The 18,819-nt window shown below is 40.7% G+C and overlaps 1 protein-coding gene across 1 annotated transcript in view; it reads right to left on the minus strand.

Moving 5' to 3' along the window:
• PRDM16 (PR/SET domain 16) overlaps positions 1 to 18,606 on the minus strand; it is a 228,683-nt gene extending 210,077 nt beyond the window's left edge. Inside the window, 2 exon segments of the mRNA XM_026085670.1 lie at positions 8,393 to 8,742; positions 18,558 to 18,606. Of these exon segments, the coding sequence (XP_025941455.1) occupies positions 8,393 to 8,742; positions 18,558 to 18,606 (399 nt within the window).
• Between the last annotated feature and the right edge of the window lie 213 nt (positions 18,607 to 18,819).

The raw sequence follows: 18,819 nt of genomic DNA on the forward strand, positions 1-18,819 counted from the left end.
TGTAAAAGGTCATTCCAACTTTGTTCTGGGTGAGGGTTTATCTTGACTGCAGCTGCGACAGACAATGGCCGGGGCCTAAACGGCAGAAATCCTAGCTCTGCTCACGAAATTACTGTGCTGATAAGGTAGAATGGACTTCAGTGAGATCTAAATGGGAAAAGGGAGGTGGGGGACAAGGGTGAAAGGTAGGTATTTTTGAACATGATTGAACAGGGATGACACAATAAGATGTACAATTAAACCAATGACTTGCCCAGGCATTATCTCAAAGTGAAGAAACATGCTGCTCGCTAATCAGATCAAAAGGAAGAGAATACCCACTTCTCCGTGCTGAACGAGCTCCCTCAGTACAAACGCAGGCACGAGTGGACCGGAATACTGCAGTTTCTATGGCAGAACAGCTATGAAACACCTTAAATACAAGGGTATTTCTCAAAGGTCAGCACTTCTGAACTAGGCTATGGCTCATTGTACAGTACACTGTTTCCAGGACCTACTGGAGATTTACTTGCGAATTAGTGACATGTTGCCAAAAGCAGCTCAAATGAGCTCCACTAAAGAGCATGCATGAGCAGGACAGCTGGGTGAGAATACTCATCAGTGAAAAGCACCTTTAGTTTTTTTAAGCTCATTTTGTGTATTTCTGAGGCAAAGCGAATAAGCGATGGCAAGTTCTGACGAACCACTCTAGTCCGTGCTTCCTGATGTGTACGCAAACTGACTTTCCTTCTGAGAGATGCCTCTCCTTTATTTACACATCCCACTTGAATGTGCATGTCTCTGATCAATGCAAACACATCAGATTGTCACAGCACACTACTACCAGTCTGGAACCCGATTAAGCTAACCAACTTCCACTTAGCCTGTGCCTCAAATGATCTTGTTATCTATTTACTTTCAGAGAGGGCACAGAGAAGCAGGAAATGGAGAGAGATGCACAAACGAGTCTACGTGGACGTTTCACAAGGACACTCTGCTGAGCAGCCGGCTTTAGTCGCAGGTTGAGAAACACAGCACACAATCAGCAATACGATTTCCAGAGGCACCTTACGCATGGAAACGCTCCTTCCGACTGGCCAAGTGGCTGCCTTGTCCGACCACCAGGGCTCCTCCTGCAGACTCGCTGCCCTCCTTAACGTTCCTACCGGCGACTCAACTAACCGATCTGAAAACTTCAAGTCTTCCTGGAAAAACTATCCATGTTTTGCATTTGTAAACTTTCAGTACAAGGACTGTCGCATTTTGTACAGGCCCCAGTACTTTGTTGTGATGAAACAAAAGGAAGAAAGGATGAATAATTAAATGATAGATTAACAAGCGAGGAACAAAGACCCAACTATATCCCATTACTTCATAAAGAGCTACAGAAGCAAGGTTTCATTTTAATCTCTATGCATAATAACATAAATTGCTTGCATCTCTGGAGCCAAATAAGAAGCAACCAAAGTGCCAAAACCTGAGAAGTGCTAAAATCCCACAAAGTCAGAGTTGCTATATTTAGCAGTTCTCCAAACCTGCAGTGTTGCTCCATATTTGCTATAGGAAGAGGAGGACAGTGCCAAAGCACTGCAGAGAATGTTATTTCCTCTTTCTCTAAAAGTAACTAATGTAACTTTTTACTCTGAAAGATTTGTTGTTGTCACTTTACTTCTTGTCTAGTACAGATCGAGGTAAATAAGTTAAATGTGAAACCTTCAAACTTCATGACAAACCACTGAAAGGTTTGCTAATGTCACAAACCTTTAGAGTCTAATCGCAGGCCTGTAAGTGTTTAAGGCTTGACTCAAAGTTGAGTAATGACTTTCTCTAGTGTCCTAACAAAAAGATCCCTGAACCGCGGGGCGCTAGGGATAAGCTACATGGAAGAAGGACCCCTGAAAAATAACAGGGTGAACACACCCGAAGTGTTGAAGCAATGCGGTTGCGCCCATTCGCAAGGGACAAGGCGAGTGAAGGGTGGATACCCTACCACTCGTAGCTGGAAAGAGGCCAAAGCCGACTTCAGCGGGCAGCTCACAAGTTCACTGGAGCTCTTGGGTGTATCGCTGCCGCTAGCTCACGTTGGTCCTTGATGCCATACTATCACACGTACGTCACCTCAGCAAGCAGCACAAGGACCGTACTCTCAAACATCACTAATTACCGTGTAGAAATAGCCTAAGAACTGCAAAGCAAGTTACGTTGCACTGCTTCTGCCTTCTGAAACTACAACTGAAAGAGTCCATGGAATGAGGCCTCCTTGAAATTGCCATATATATTTATGGTTTAATTCCAACTTATTGATCATTTCCTTTACAAAAACCTACTGTGTTCTAATGCTCCATCAGCCAGGCTTTTCAGGGACAGGAAAAAAATAAAGGTTAGAATTGTATGAAGGTTAACATTCCAGAGGAAGAAATAGTGTCCTGTATCCTGCGAGGCTTTTGACAACAAAAAGAGCTATTTTTCAAATCCTGTGGTCACCAGTGAGCTATTCTTGGGATTTCCCCCCMCACACACACACCCCCTTTTTAAGTGTGGATGATAAAATACTGTTTCTGAAGCTGGTATTCATGGATGTCTCTTAAAGACGAAAAGAAAATATTTATTTCCTTTTTCTGCTTGTGAATCAGAATGTTCTATTTAAAGAAAGTGCCCTCTGCCGGATTCCTCATGAGTTATTACCCCTTATGGAAATAAAGGAGAAATATCAGGAGGTATTCTTAGTCATTCCCTTTCCCTGTCTCTTCTTTTTTTTCCCCTTAATTCCTTATATACCCATGTTTTAGAGATGTGCCTAAGATAGAGAAAAATATCTTGGCATTCCTGGGCCTAAAAAAGACTCACTCTTTTAACCCTGATGTTGAAGCATTTGATGAAGCACCAAAAAATGGTACAAATTTCAATCATGTCACTTGGATGTCATTATATGCATTTTTCATTTTTTTTCCGCAGTTCAAACTGATTAATTAACCCCCATCCTGTAGATTTAGTTGTAGAGAACAGGATTTTGCCTTTGATACAATAATCAGTCCTTCCCTCCCCCTTTGAAAAAAAACAACAACAGATGCTTCTTTCCTTGCTTCTCTTTCCTGGGTCAAAACCCAGCAACATGTCTACGGAAAGCTTTTAATAATCACTCATAGGAAAGAGTCTAACAGTCGACAGGACCTGGAAGCTGACTCTTTCCCTTCCCAGCGACAGGCACTTAACGCCGGAACAAAGGCCACCTACTGCAGAGGAAATGGAAGTGTTGATGTTCTCAACAAACTTGCTCTCTGGAAAGAGGAAAGCTTCCAGGATTACAGTAAGTTTTTTTCCCCCTTCAGATGCCTTCCCCCCCCCCCCCACTTTAGTGCCAAGTTTCAGGCCAAAGCAGAAGTTTATATGCAGTTTTATAATGCATTTATATATAAATTCTAACTACTGAGTTAATAATGGTGCCTGGACTGATGTTAGCAACTACTAGTGGCAAAGGGTATCTCTAGGAAGTCCCAAATTGCCCTTATGTCCTGTTTACCATATGAATCCTTAGACGCTTGTTTTTTCAGAATGAATCAAGTAAAAGAAAACTTACAGAATTTGTGAAGAAACCTTGCAGGGGACAAATTTTCTGCATAAGTAACATGCTCCATCTAGGGAATGTCCATGCACACCATTCTTCAGCAGTTTCCAAGCCTGCTCATTTCTTGCAAGAGCATTAAAGGTAGTTTTGAAAACAGCAATTCATAAACTCTTTCCCTGAGCAACAATGGCTATTATACTAACATTATTCTCAAGCCAAAGGGAAAGGCAGAGGCCGAAAAAAAAAAAGAATGAATCAGAAGACACATGAAAATCTACAAGGAAATGTCATCACCTCCTTTCAGTCTAAAAGTTAAAAAAACATTAGAAAGAGGTGAGTGCAAATAGGTTTTGAGATTGCTCATCTAAAGAATTCAGATATTTCTTTAAGCATCATTTGCTTTTTTTTTTTTTTTTTTTTTTTTTTAGGCCCCAGAGGCAAAAAAGTGAAAAGTGAAAACACACTGTGATTTATTTGGGGTATTCTGAACGGCATGTCCTGTGTCACCAGGCAAGGAAGGAATAGGATGGGGGAGAAGAGCAGAAATGCAGTCACGTTACATTAAATAATCACAAGGCTTTTAGGCTGGGTGGTGTTCTTTAAGAGAAAAAGAAGTAGCTAAACATGATCAGCACAGTAGTTTCAGGGAATGAGACACAGGGAGAAAACACGCAGCACACCATCCTACACAAGCACTTACTGAATCATCTTTGTGAGAGGGTGGGAAGTAAAAGAGCAACACATCTCATGTATTTTTCTTAAATAAATGAATCATTCACTGCCATGCCATGTTAAAAAAGCCCTTGAATAACAGCTGTGGTTTAAATTAAAGAATATTTTAAAAAATATACTGCAGAAAGCAAATATTTGAGGAAAAACATAAAAAAYTCAAGACAGTAAAAAAATTAAATAAAGAGGGATATGTGTTCACCCATCTTAACCCTATCCCTCCTATCTGACTGAAGAGAAAAACATCTGTAATAAAAAAGATTATGTATCTCTTCTTTCAAGGCCAGACATGGCATTCTGTATTCCCTATGATGTTTTGGGCTAATAGGGGAAATAATGAGTAAGCTGAAAGTTTTAACAAATGGTATTCTTCTTTTACCTCCTGGAGCTAGAGGTTTTACATCATAGCCAGGTCTGGATCAAACAGTACAGATGAAGAAAAGAGCTGGCCCCTACCTCAAAACAGGAGCCCATGTTTCTCAAAGACTTTGAAGAAATGCAGGTAGCTGTCTTGTTTCACTTTAGTTTTCACAAATCTGGTCTTACTGAAGCTTGAAGAGAGAAAGCTATTTCTACAGCTTTTATGTCTTGGATAGAACTGAAAGATCCATATTCAAATCAAAGCCCCTAATAATAGATTTTCTAGACCCCAAAGATTAATTTTTATTTAAAAAAAAGCCAAAACAAGTATTAACTGTACAGACTAAAGCATTTTGAAATTTGTATGGTATTTTAATATGCTGAATTAGCATGCCTAAGTTTTAATTAAAAAAACCCATAGAATAGCACTAAAAACGTGTCTTCCCACACACCTGTATATACAAATTCTACTTTGATGTCCTCCAGTGCCGTTTCATCCTTTACATTACCCGCAGTGATAGGGGCCCATTACAGGTGGGCACAACAAGTCCAAAGATATTAAGAAACTTGCCTACAGAACATGTTCAGGAGCTAGGTATGAGTGAATATGATTAAGCACAATGATGTGTGCCATACAACAACAAGAACAGGCAGTGTTTTCTATTGAAACTAATATGTTGCCAATGAATGCCCATTTTAAAATATGGTGAAAAACATTCTTTGATGCTACCAGTTCTTATAGCACTCGTAATTACTCTTAAAGTCTGATACCAAACTTCCCATGACGAAGATCAAGACTTTACAGTAGTAAAAGATAGGCAGAAACACTATTCTAAACTAAGATACTGCTGTTAAACCAAAAAAGACCAGGTTTTCAGGATTATGGGTTTTTTTGTGGGGTGGACAGAAGTGGCATCATTTATTTTCCATTCAAGAGTATGAACTACAGGACATGAAATGAGGACCATCAATAGAAGAAGGTTGTGTGTGCAGAACTACCACCTTTCTTGAGATAAAAATACTAATATAATGAATAGAACAGGCAATTCAACCACAGTACTCATATCTCAATTAGCCAGCAATAAGAAGTTATGAGTAAGAAGTCTTAAAACAGCATTCAACTCATTATAAGTCAAAACCACAGGTTACAGAGAAGTATTGTCAAAAAATGTCAAGCCATAGCGAATGCTTATTAGGGTGGAAGTACATAACCAATACTTGGATCATTGCGAACGCTTCTCATGGCATACTACAAAAACTAGAATTGTTAGATTCATCACTGTTGTAAGAAACAACAGATGGAGGCAACGGTCTAGTCAACATGCGTTACAGAGTGACAAAAAAACCCATCCTTTTTCATTTTTCCTTTTGCTGCCAATTGTCTGCCTACTGAATTTTAGAAGGCTTTTCCAACCTTATTCTCAAAGGAAACAGCTCAGAAAGCAACATACTGGCAGAGGCAGTATTTATTACATGAATTCCTGTTTAGAACATGAAAGCATTCAAGTATGCTGCTCAGAAGTGAAACAATGAAGAATTTTAGTGATTAAAAGTAGGTTTCTGAACTGTCTTTTAACACACGGGGAAGTGAAAAACTCTAAGACGTATCTGCATGTACAAGCAAGGTCAAGAGAGAGTGTCAGGGCAGGTCTAAGACAGTGTTTGAGGACATTTGATGGAGGACAAATATTCCTTCCTTTCAGATATGAAATGTACCTGTCAAATCAGAGAACAAAGGAATGCCACAAATATGAGAAGCACCATAAAGAAAGAAAGATTGTTCATGTACAGCAAAAAAATAAACAGCACTGCAAAGTCAGTGTAGATGGAAGTTAATAGATATAGCTTGTACCAGGCCTAGCATTCAGTGAGTAATGGAGATAAGGAACATTACTTCAAAATATGAATGTAAACAGAAACTGGTATCAGAAATATATGAGACAAAGTTATGTCAAAGTAATAGAAAAAAAATCTGCATTACTCAAATTACCCCTTACTGCATTACTCAAAGCTTACGAATAATCAATGCTGCCTATTCCTAGCGGAGAACTGAGCTTGGTTTCAGAAGGATCTTAACATGACCAGTATTTTAGGCAGTCTCAAGTGGTCCATAGCATTCCTGACACGGCAAAGTGCTTCCTATACATTAACAGGGAAAGAAAAGTCAAAAACACTTTGAAGATAACATGGTAATACTAATCAAATGTTCTATCCAAAATATTCACAAGAAAAGAAGCTAAGACAAAGACGAACTTCTGAGGGAAAAGAATCAAAACTCTCAGATGAAATTCCCATCTTTCCCTGCACTAGCAGAGAGAGAGAGAGAGAGAGAGAGAGAAAAAAAAAAGGGAACTCGACTCATTCATTCAACCAAATCCTGATTTTAGCACTTCAGAAATTTCCTACTGCGGAGGAAATTACAAAATATGGTTGAGCTTTGTTTTTATAGCGAGTCTTTTGCTTTTTCCTGCACTTTGGACACATTAAAAAAGTAAACAAAAACATCTGGACGTATTTCTTTGGGCTTCACAGAATCTAGCTGTTCACTGATTTTTCAGATTTCACAATCAGAAGTGTAAATATAATCAGACACAAGACATTTTAAACCATGTGTGGCCTTATGGGCCTGGTTTTCTAAGAAAACAAGGCTCTTGTGATTGCACTGCTGGCCTGCCCACTTGTTAGTCTCAGTTCTGTCTTAGTTTGTCCCCAGCTCCCTACTCCAACAGCTTTTAACTCACTGCTTCATGTCAGTTAGTGGCTGATGGAAAAAAGTAACCAAATTAGTGCTTTATAGAGAGGAAAAGGGAGGTAAAACTTAGCTTCTACCTATTTTGAGAGACAGAACTGGCTTATCAACTGGCATATGAGTCCTACTCAGCCAAACCTCGCTCTGAACCAGCAGCACCACATGCAGCCTCTTCCTCAAGACAACCGACAGCAGACAGAAAGAGGGAGCGGAAGTGTTGTAGCGGAGGGGGACGTCACTCAGGCTGCGATAGAGAAGCAATTTTATGTCATGGACACGGGATGTGCTGTGACAGTACTATGGACACAGAGCACAAACCCTAGGATGTATTTCACTGTTCACAGAACCTACTTTCATTTATGATAATTCCTGCAGGGAAAGGTATTTTCAAATCAAGCAAACAGGAGCAGAAGAGACTAAAAAGATTTCTGGGACAATCCCGGGGAAGCAGGGAGAAAGAGACAAGAGTTCTGGGATTGGGCAGGTTCTCCTATTGAAGACTCTTTTCTGTTTAGCTCTTAGGGAAAATGACTTTTGTATTTATTTTCCTTGTTGCAGAACAAGAACTCAAAAACATCAAGGGTGTTAATGGATACATGTTATTTTACTATGAGCAGTTAATAAGGCCTGCACAGCTAACATGGACTGGAAGCCAAAGGTAGCACACCCAACCACAAAACATGATGCGATTAATCTTATTTCTTCCATTGAGACAAGTTCTTAACACAATTTGAAAATGACAAGCACTTTAAGAAGTGACCCAACATCATTTAAAACCAACCTTCCTCAAATGGTGTTAGAGCAATATTTGCAGCCCAAGAAGCCATCCTAAAGGATTTCTGTTGCTTTTTAAACAGCGTACATAAACTGTGATACAAAGCAACTCAGGGAAATACGGCATTAGCAAAGTCACTGCTTCTGTCCCTAAGCCAGTCAGAACTCAGTCTAGCTTTACGAACAATCTGCAGAGAAGACAAATGAATGTGACTAATCGCATTCAGCATGCTTACCTCCCATCCAAAGTTTGTTTCCTTTAATGTGCTCCTCTGTACTGTCATATAAGGTCCAAATCTTTCCCCAACTTCAATCTTCTTTTTGGCCCAAATCCCTAGCCCTGCCCCTGGAATCGAAGATTCTCTGAGTTCAAAATCTGGTGGGATTGGAATGTCATCAGGAATGTAGACAGGAGCTTCATAAGGTGAGCCCTCCTTGGGAGTGAAGTCCTCACTGGTGGGAAAGGGTGATGGAGGTCCGACAGGGATGGGGGACATAATACTGTCCTCTGTTTCCTCCTCTGCACTTTCGCCAGCAAGGAGATCAGGGTCGGTCTCGTACATATTATTTACAATCTCGCTGTCACCTAAAAGGGGAAACAGCAGAACAAAACACACTGAAATACTCACGTGAACATTAATCTTTTCTTGGGACAAAATTTCATAAAGTCTAGTTCACATGCTATACGGATAGAAGTAGTGGCAGAAAAAAAGATGATCCTCACCCACAGAACTCAGGTAGAACAGAGATGAGAATATTCATACTGGTTGCACAATATTCAGACTTATTTAGAGATGGGACGGAAGCTAGCTGCAGGCCTATCATGTTATATACTGGATCAGGGTTACCATAACAGTTGTCCTTCAGTAATGGAAAGAGGGATGAATACAGAAAAGAAGCGTCCAAGGTCTCCTGTAACCATATAATGTTTTAACTGGTTCAACATATTTTGTAGAGGAAAGAAGGAAAAGGGGAAGGGGAAGAAGTTAAGACAAATTCCTACTTGAGATTCTACAATCACAAAGTATAAGCAATTCAAAGATCTTTCATCTTCTTTATGAGGTGCTGAAGAGCATATTCTGGGGATGGCAGGTGCTCAGTTTTAAGCCTGCTACAGTCTGGTAAGAGACTGTTCACAGAACAGAGTTGCTAACTTCCTGGGCAGCTCTCAGGAGAACTATCATCAGCTTCATGCTTAACTCTGTGGCACTGAAAGTACAGGGTATTCGCTTGTACTTTAAGTACCAGGGAAACACGGTATTACCTGGTCAATGTACAAAAGATCTTGTGCAGGAGTATCCCAAGACTGTAATACAGTTTACTTAGCTAGACATCAGGCTTAAGGACACGGTAGCAGCCAGGCCCATGCCTGCGCAAGACACTGCCAAATTCGCTATCCAGTAGACAAAACAGCTCATGGGTTTCTGGGGTATTGTAGTCAACACCACAGGTGGTTCAAGAACTACCTGCCTAGTATTTGGGTCTACTTGGTTCAGTCTGTCACTCAGCAAAAGCTGTGCCTGATTTGACCTTCCAGCTATGTCTCTCTATTTGCAGCTTGCAACTCTGCAATGAATGTTCCTTTTCAGGTGTAACTAAAGCATCACGAGTTTATAATACTATTTTAAGAGTAACATGTCATACACACTTAAACAGCGAGCACTTTAAGTTACACTCTCAACCACAGTACATGTATCATTTAACAGAACTCCATAGGATAGGAATGTGGTCTGTAGTAGTGCTACAATGGTCAAACAGAAAGCTATGGAAAAGCTTTATTTGTTTTTCTGGAACAGGTATTATTCCATTGCAACATTTGATAAACTAGTCAAAAACAGATTAATACAAGAACCATTACAGTATCTTTCTTTTAAAAGAAACCCAAGAGCTTAAAAATCATGTGCTTCAAATGCTGATATAATTTCATACTATTCAGGACATTAAACTTTCAGAGGTGAGTCACTTTTTTTTTTTAAATATGGATTTGTGTAGTCTTTCCATAGAAGCAACAACAGAACTGCACCTGGTGTTCTTGTGCTTCAAGTCCTTCAGTTGTAGAGGTAGTAGAAACAATCACATAAAACATTCAAATGGGATATATACAGAATAAAGATAAAATTTTAAGAGTAGGAGGAACGAGCGTTACTAGCCGGAACGGATAACTGCATCCAGTTACAAAGAACATATCTTCTCTTGTGTGCTTAGCATCTTCAGCATTGTTATGGCACCTTTCACCTCAGCTCAGTGCCTACAAAAGGCTGGGAATCAAACTAGACCAAAGAATAGAAAGTATTCTGTATATGTGTGTGTGTGTGTTTGGGGAAAACAAACTAGCAAAAAACAACAGAGTAAATATTCTTAAACCTGCAAAGGTGTTTAAGCTTCATTTTTGCAGAACAATTAGGAAATAACTGTTATGTTGGCAAGCACAAATTACGGTACTTCAGAGAATTACAAGAAAATGCCATTATAAAACCTAAAATGGCATGCATCCATTTTTTGCTTTGAAATTGGCTAGTACAAACCAAAAATATTCTTCAAATATCTCTTCCCCTTCCATCACTTTCCAAAATCAAGTAAATAATGAGACGCGTGTTTCATGACACGCTGAAAGACAACTAAATAATAAAAAACTTGGTGAGCACTGAACTGGAGCTGGCTAAGAAGTTTTCAACAAAAATATTTTTAGCTAGAACAAGAAAGTTTGCTGAATTTGTAGCGCTTCATGGAAGCATTAATTTCAAAGAATTTACAGCAAAACTCTGCTTGCAGGGTGCAGTTCTGCTAGGAAATTGCCACATTTCCTGCATATTCATTTGTTGATCAACCAAAGAGGCCAACCTCTTAGGAGCTCCTCAAGCTACTCCCTGCTGTACAGATGGGATCCTACAAGTCCCTTAGACCTTTGGTTCTAGCAGAGATCTGGCCACACTTCCACATCAGGAGCATGGACAATATGGCTGGAAGTCCACTTTGACTCTTAGCTCTCTGTCACACAGCCAATAAAGGTGGAGAATCATAGCTAAGCTGATGTTTGATCTCAGAACCCAAGAATACATTTCATTTTTCTATTTTCAGAATCAAACACTCCACTCATTTCAAAATGAATTATTCCCTTTGCTTTCCTTACCCTAGGACTTTTGGAAATTCAGTCTTCTGGTTCCAAAATGAATATGTTTTTTTTTTCCACAATTCCCCACAGACAGAAAACTCTGTTTTTTGACCAACATTCCCTTGGACTTGCATACAATGAAATTCCCACAGTTGAACAGCATTCTCTTGTATTTCTGTTTGGAGATCACTTATTCTTATGAAAGGTAAGTAATATTACTGTGATAGTAGGGCTGAAAGATTCTATTTAGTCTGACCAACCAGCCCTAGATAGAAAAGAGCTCCTTCCCCAAAGAATTTATAAACAGCTGGAAGGGCAAATGGTTTTATACAATTTCACAGATGAGAAATATATGTATAGAGAGATTAAACAAGTCACCCAAATTCGCACAAGGCTAGACAGAGCTGGAAAACRAACCCGAGGTCTTAGTCCATCACCTTTATCAGGACAGCATTCTCCTCCGTACCCTAAAGGTAATGCAGAGAGGAAAGAAACTTCAGTCTACAGGATTTCCACTACAGTTCCTGTCCGAATAAAGTACCCTTCACCAGAACTTCTAACCTCACAAACACCTACGTTACCTAGGAATGGAGGAGATTTTTTTCCAGTAAACGGACAAGTCCAGAGTAGGGTAATTTGTAAAAGTACCACCGTCATCTGCAATCCAAACGTAGGCCTACAATCACTGCTAACCAGGCTTCAGTTATGACAGAAGTGTTTCCAATCACTCTCTCCTAGCTTGCTGGATGGCCCTGCCAAGAACATGATTTTTTTTTATGACTCTGAAAATATACTACACAGTAGTGTGTTATTTATTTGTAGGAAATCCTGAAATTCTATATTTTGCTTTTTCAAGGTCTCAGGTTATAGGTTTACAATTGTAGTGAGCATTCTGAAACATTCTTTAGGCAGCCAAAAAGGCAATGTGAGAGTGAAAAGAAAAAAAGATCTAGGCTGCTGTCATAGAAAAAGGCTTCACTGATTTGTCTTACCCAGCGCAGCATCTGCATTCTGACTATAAAACCCTTACCAATGTGGTTTCTCGAGCTAACTTGATCGGCTGCACTAGAGACATCCTACATAGTGATACAGAGATGTATTGCAGACAAACCAATAGATCTGCAAATACATGTGTCATTAATGGATTTTAAGAACAGAAGAGAGGATTTGTGATAATTCCATGCAACTTTCTGCATTACTTAGACCACAGGACTCCCCTGAAGTATTTCCATCTTCAAGATCAAAAGGTGATACGTAGCTTATCCTTTAGGCTGAAAATAAATCCTATTTTAAGTGTTTTCAGCGATGGCCAGCAATCCTTGGTACACGGCTCCACTGCTTATACTTTTGCCCGATAGTAATTAATGTTAAGGGAGAAGGGCTTGTTCAGCTCTTCCGCCCGTCCCCCCCGAACACAAAGCACAGTTCGGCAGCAACGGGGGAATTACAGGGCCCTTTGTCTCCTCTCTCCCTGGCAAGCAGTCTGCCTCCTTTTTGCTTTCTGCATTCAACATCTCTCCCTTTTCAATTTTTGAGGATGTCACCTCTTAACCTTCTCTTGAACAAACTACATAAGATAGAATATCTTTCACTGAAATGTGTGTTTTTCAATTCTTTTCAAGACTCTTGACTGAACCATCTGTGGTTTCTCAACAACTTTTCTGAACTATCCATATTAGAACTCGATATAGGACCTCCAGAATCATCCACGTGAATGTTAAGCCCAGAGAGAAAATTTCCAAAGGAACTCCACTGGAGACAACAGACTTACTCTTTTGAATGCATTTACCTCTTTATATTGCTAAACAGGGTCTTTTATGCTAAACAGGGTCTCTTACAGATTTTAACATCTTTATCATACAAAATGTAATACTTTAACTACATCATAAGCTGTACTTAAGTGAACAGAGTTATTTGGGCAAAATAAACCATTTAAACATTGAGTGTTACCAGAACCAGGCCCTGATTTACTATACCTGAAAAACTCTACACGTGCATTCATACATATTCAGTTCTGACTTCCCAGCACACAGAGTGTTAATGAGATTTCCCTTTAAATAAAGAACAGTATTTGCATTCTGATATTTTGAGATTAAGCAGAAATCAAATTCCCTAAAAGTTACTAGAAAATGAAACAGAAATTACTATGTATCTTCAAAGTTTCTGCCATATTAATTGCAATGTTGACTAGCATATGCATTAGAATACACTATTTAAATTTAATTTGATGAACTGATATTTACATGCCTCATATCACATTGAAGCAGAATTGATACTACTTTCAAATAAGCTTTTTTAGCTGGCAAGGGAATGGTAGTTTTAACAGAAAGTTCTGTAAAATGATAAACTAATATTCCAAAATACCAGTAAGTGAGAAAAGTATGATTTCTTGTGTAAAGCAAAAATGGTTCCCAACAAATTACCCTTACTGAAAGTTAGTTGCAACTACACCATATTAAATCTATTCCACAGTTATTAATCCTAAATTAATAAAAATACAAGTATTCCCATTAGTTAGTGAGTCAGCTTAGTAACACACAATTCCTGCCACTAATTGAAATTGAACATGGATTATTTCCTTCCAGTTCTGGCATTCATGAAGCGAAAAGGTATGTCTGGTAATACCCAGCTTTTTCAACACTAAACAAAAGATACCGTATCCGCTGAAGGAGACCACATCCCAAGGCACTACAAACTGTGGTTGCTTACACACCAAAATGTTACCCTAAGAGGCAAGTCTGGGAGCAGACCTCCAAAAGAGGTGCACTGAAACGCAGAACCAGATTTAATACCGGGAATGCCGCAAAAGGAGTGGCGAGCAACCAAGCTGGATGAATAAGCTGACATGGAAAAAGGCAAACTGAGCAAGTGACCAGCCCTGGCTAAATAATCACTTGCGATTTCTTCTTCTGATTCTGGAAATTCTTTTGAGCAGTAAAGAATTGGTACAGAGATGCTTACTCTGGTCGATAGAACCACGGCAGGTAAAGACTCAGGGTAAACGAGCCGAGAAGCAGGCCTGCTGACTCTCCCACCCTGACAAAAGCATACTGCGTTCAAGGGCCGTTCTCTGAAGACGCCTGTCTCAGCCTTTAGGGGCATAAGGGCATCGCTGCTGAGCAGAGGCAGCAGGAACACACCTACGAGGATGCTGAACATCAGTGCGAGCATCAAATAAGCTTGAGAAGCCAGCCACATAATCCAGTTCTGAACATGCTTAAAAAAAAAACGAAAAAAAAATTAAAAGTCAATTCTAAGGAGCCTGAAACACAGAAGGGAGAGGAAGCCTTGGACTGAAAATGGTAGACTCCCAGGGTAAAAATGCTTGGGGATTCTTCCAAGGGGAGTCAATTGCCGAGTTGCAACATTCAGATGCAAGGGAAATGGAGCTTTCTTCACCCAAAAGGAAAAAAGAAAGGCGGGGGGGAGGGGGGGAGAAGGGTTACAGATGAAGGGGAAAAGAAAAATACATTTGTCATACAATACAAGTAGTTGAAGTATTTTGGGAACAGATTTACCATCTCTCAATTAAACATGAGGCAGCATGACTGCGCTTTCATTGCACAGTAGTTTCCACTATGATAACAAGTCCAACAACCGCCTCATTGTGGACCATGCAGAAATGAGAGGGACTCCCACAGTGCATATTAATCACTGACCTCTGATGTAATCGGGGGGAGGGGGAATAGCACCCAACAAAAATTCATTTTCATTGCAGCATGGAAGACCGTTCTTACTGCCAAGCAGAAGCAGAAATCAGGAGAGAATAGCTGTAACAGCAGAGCTCAGCTTCAGGTGTACACGCTATGTCTCTTCTATATCCTCAGAACACGCCTTCTGCAGGAAAGATAAATCTCCTCTTCACTTTCCGAGACCTAATAAAGATTTTCCTGAGTTCATGCCCAAGAAACCTTCTGGCAGACTTTACTGAAGAGGAGGATTTTCAGCCATTTGCGAACCCTTTTTGCTCCAGCTTTTGAGACATACACAGAGCTTCCTGCTATAGCTTACAACCGTTTCCTCTCCTAAAAAGTGCAACCCTCCTTACTCAAACATGTCACCAGAAACAAGCTTTCATGAGTATTATACACTCCATAATCCTGCAAATACTTGTGGTTGCTGTAAATGTTTTCTCTCCTGGCATTAGCAAGTCAAATTATTTTCTACTCTATGATTAGCCTCTTTTGCACTTAAGAAACAGGAATTCCAACCGAGTTGAAAAGCAAAACTAGGTTTAGTAGAGCACAACCTGTGAAAAATTCCAAATGCCACAGGTAGAGAATAAAGAAAGCTCACTACTGAACACCATTAATCTAGTCTCTCATGTGGGACAATCAGGCCAGCTCTAACTAAATTTTAAATTACTCTGAATTTGAACCCGTATCGGGCTGAGTATTTCAAGAGAAATCGGTGAAACACAGGTATCTTTTCCTTCCGGGTTTTCAGCTGCTGTAATCAGTTTTCAGGGACCRGCAATGGGCAGGAAACGACGACGAAGCAGAGCGTTTTCAGGTGGGGACAGTCGTGGTGTAGCAGGTACCCCCCGGGGACCYGTGGCTGCCCAGTCACCCAGCAGGTGTACCTACACACTTTGGGTTGGACCCCACAATCCAGTCTTTAGATCAGTGACTTTTATAAGGCGTTTTTAAACGGCCGAGATTATCGGAGAAGAAGAGACCTGCTCCTGTACCTGTCTCTCCTTTTGCGTACTGCCCAGTGGAGCCGCTTGCACCGAACGGGCACAAGGCTCCATCTGCCCGGAGACCGTGGGCTTTGGGACAGCACAACTCATACCTACGCCTCCTATTGCTGTACCTGCCACGGTCAGGATATCATCTGGGGAAAACCCGCAGATCCCAGCGGGCACACGGCCTGGAAGGCTGCAGGCATAGGTCTGTTCCCTGATCCACAGCTCACTGAAGTCAATGGGAAGTCTCCCTTGCCACGAAGCGATGTGTACAAGGCCACAAAGGAACAAAAAAAGGATCACGCACCAGGTTTCTTCTAGCAAAGATTTAGAAAACACAAGACAACGTGGTGCAGGAGTTGTAACAACTCCCAACTGAAGTACAAACATCACCCACTACCGCAGTATTTAACCAAGTTTATTGCAAAGCACACAACTTTACCAGATGATTAAATGATGTACCTTAAAGCAACAGGGATAGAACTTCGCTGAGTTTATACCTGTAAACATTCCGAGGTTGATTATTTTCTGTCACACTGATGTGTTTAAATGTTTCTTTAGAATAGTAGTTGGAAACGAGACAAAGAGATTCAGTTTGAACTACGTATCTCAGAGAATGTGTATTCAAAAACACTCTCACAGGCCACTCGCTTTGTAAGCCTGATCTCGTCCTAAAGCGGCACGGCCTGCCGGGACAGAGCTTCCACAGATACCAGCTAGACGTCACTCAAACCCACAGCTGCGCTGAGGTACTCCTCAAAGTCATGCTTATTCCAGGAGTTCTAGGCAAATTCATAGCTGGGGTGTTAATTTTGATGAGAGCTGAAGCATCTGGGACAAGTCTATCTAGTAACAAGAGTTCTCCAACAAAGATTAAGCCTCTATTTTCTGGTCAGCCTAATGCTGACAGAGCTAAAATCAGTGCCTTACGCTGCAGAATCTTCTGCGTTGCACCCGCAGCATATTTTACCGGTTATCATCCTCAGTGTTCTCTCAGCGTTGCTCTAGATATAACACAACCAGTAAAAAAAAGCAGAGAATATTTTGTTGTTTAGGAACGATCTTCAACCCTACTGAGTTTCATCACAAAGCAGCTGGCTCTTATTCAAGTGCTCTGTGTGGGACGCTGCCATTCTCCGACGACAACCATGCTGTCCTACATCTGCCCCTCTTCCAGTGGCAGGTATTTCAATGGTCTGGAATGCCTGGTTATGTGAAAAGCACTGCAGAAATACAACTCGACCGTATTGTTATTGTCACGCAACTAGAATTACTCAGTCCTTCAAAGCTCACTAGCAAAATTACTCAATAAAAAGACCCACTGAAAGATTGCTTCCACAGATAATCAGATACGGGCATAAGCTTAAAACGTGTGCAACACCAACAAGGTTTCTGCAACAATGAAAGCGATGCTTTATTAGTGGTGAGAGACCTCACGAACGCTCTTTATAGCACCTACAATGAAAGAAGAAAAATCTAATGTTAAAGGAAATGCTGGTAAAGGAAAAAATGTGCCAGACTTGTGCTGTTTTGGGGGGCAGGTTTTGTATTTGATTTTTAATGTGTTTTTTATTATTATTTAAAATTCCACTAAGGAAATACCTCTTTATCTAAAATGACTAAGCAACTCGCACACTGACAGACCCGGCACGGAATACCTCGGCCTCCTTCGCTGGCGAGGCTTACAGAGCACGCCGAGAAGCAACTCGCCTCAGGCAGCCAGCGCCCGAGCAGTAAGCACAGGCTCCCTTGAATTTCACTGCCCTTGTCATAAATATAAAACCGGGCCCAATCCTACGCTCCTTCTGGACTCGGAACTCCCACTGAGAGCAACGGGAGCATTAAGAGCAAAGGGAACGCAGGGCCGAGCCCGTAACACTTCTGTCATACCCCATGGCAAGTTATGCTCTTGGCTGACACATGGTGACTTTCCAAGCTAAAATTTGGCAGGCAGCGTAAGATTTGGATGTTCACAGAAAACGGCTCTTTTTCACTTGCATATAAAATAACAACAGGCTCAAGTCCACAATGCTGCCAGGTCAGAAGGACTCTCTTGTAAATTTGGTTTGTATAAATGCAATATACAAGTGAAAAACCTTCCGATATCGTCATTTGCTAAATGAGAAGAATCATAGGCTCCCAGGGAATTCATACATAGCTTCGGAGGCTAATACGGAATCTCAGGCCCAGGAAAGGTATTTGAGCAAAAGGCTAGGAAATACAAATATGCACACCAAATTATGCCTTTGTACCTAAGACAGAAGCAACACAGCGACAGATTGACAGATTCCGTACCGAAGTTCCTGCACTGTGTGGATTTCCCTTCAGAAGGATTCCCCAGGGAAGAAAAAGAAAACAAACAAAAAAATTAGGTATAGCGTTACATTAAAAAGAAAACATGGAACATTTCATACCTACAGAAAACAAGAACTTCTTCATCTTTAAATTTGGGGTGACAGGATACTGCCTCTATTTGCTGCACACTCAATATGTCTCATCAGCAAAAAAGAAATCATTTTTTTGCCTCTGATTTGTAGACCAGTAGAGCTGCAACAAATCATGAACATTATAGCCCAATTCAGGCAAGAGTGTAAACACTCACATTTAAGCAAGTATGTGCTTAACTACTGCCAGCAACTGACAGGGCTCATTACCTCTGAACATTGTGCTGCCCATCTACAATTTTCCTCAGCTAAATTATAGCAAGTACCTGTGCTGGTCCTTGCCTTGCTCCGTGCAGAATTCTGCTCGAACCTTACTCCCCCCGCTCTCGCTTCCGTCTGAACAGCTCAGATTAGCTGACAGCCGGTCAAGATCAAAACTGAGAAGACACATCTATAAGCCACGAAGGACACTCTAAGGCA

This window comes from Apteryx rowi, unplaced genomic scaffold (genome assembly GCF_003343035.1).
Source record: "Apteryx rowi isolate R43461 unplaced genomic scaffold, aptRow1 scaffold_67, whole genome shotgun sequence".
In the NCBI taxonomy this organism is placed as follows: Eukaryota; Metazoa; Chordata; class Aves; order Apterygiformes; family Apterygidae; genus Apteryx; species Apteryx rowi.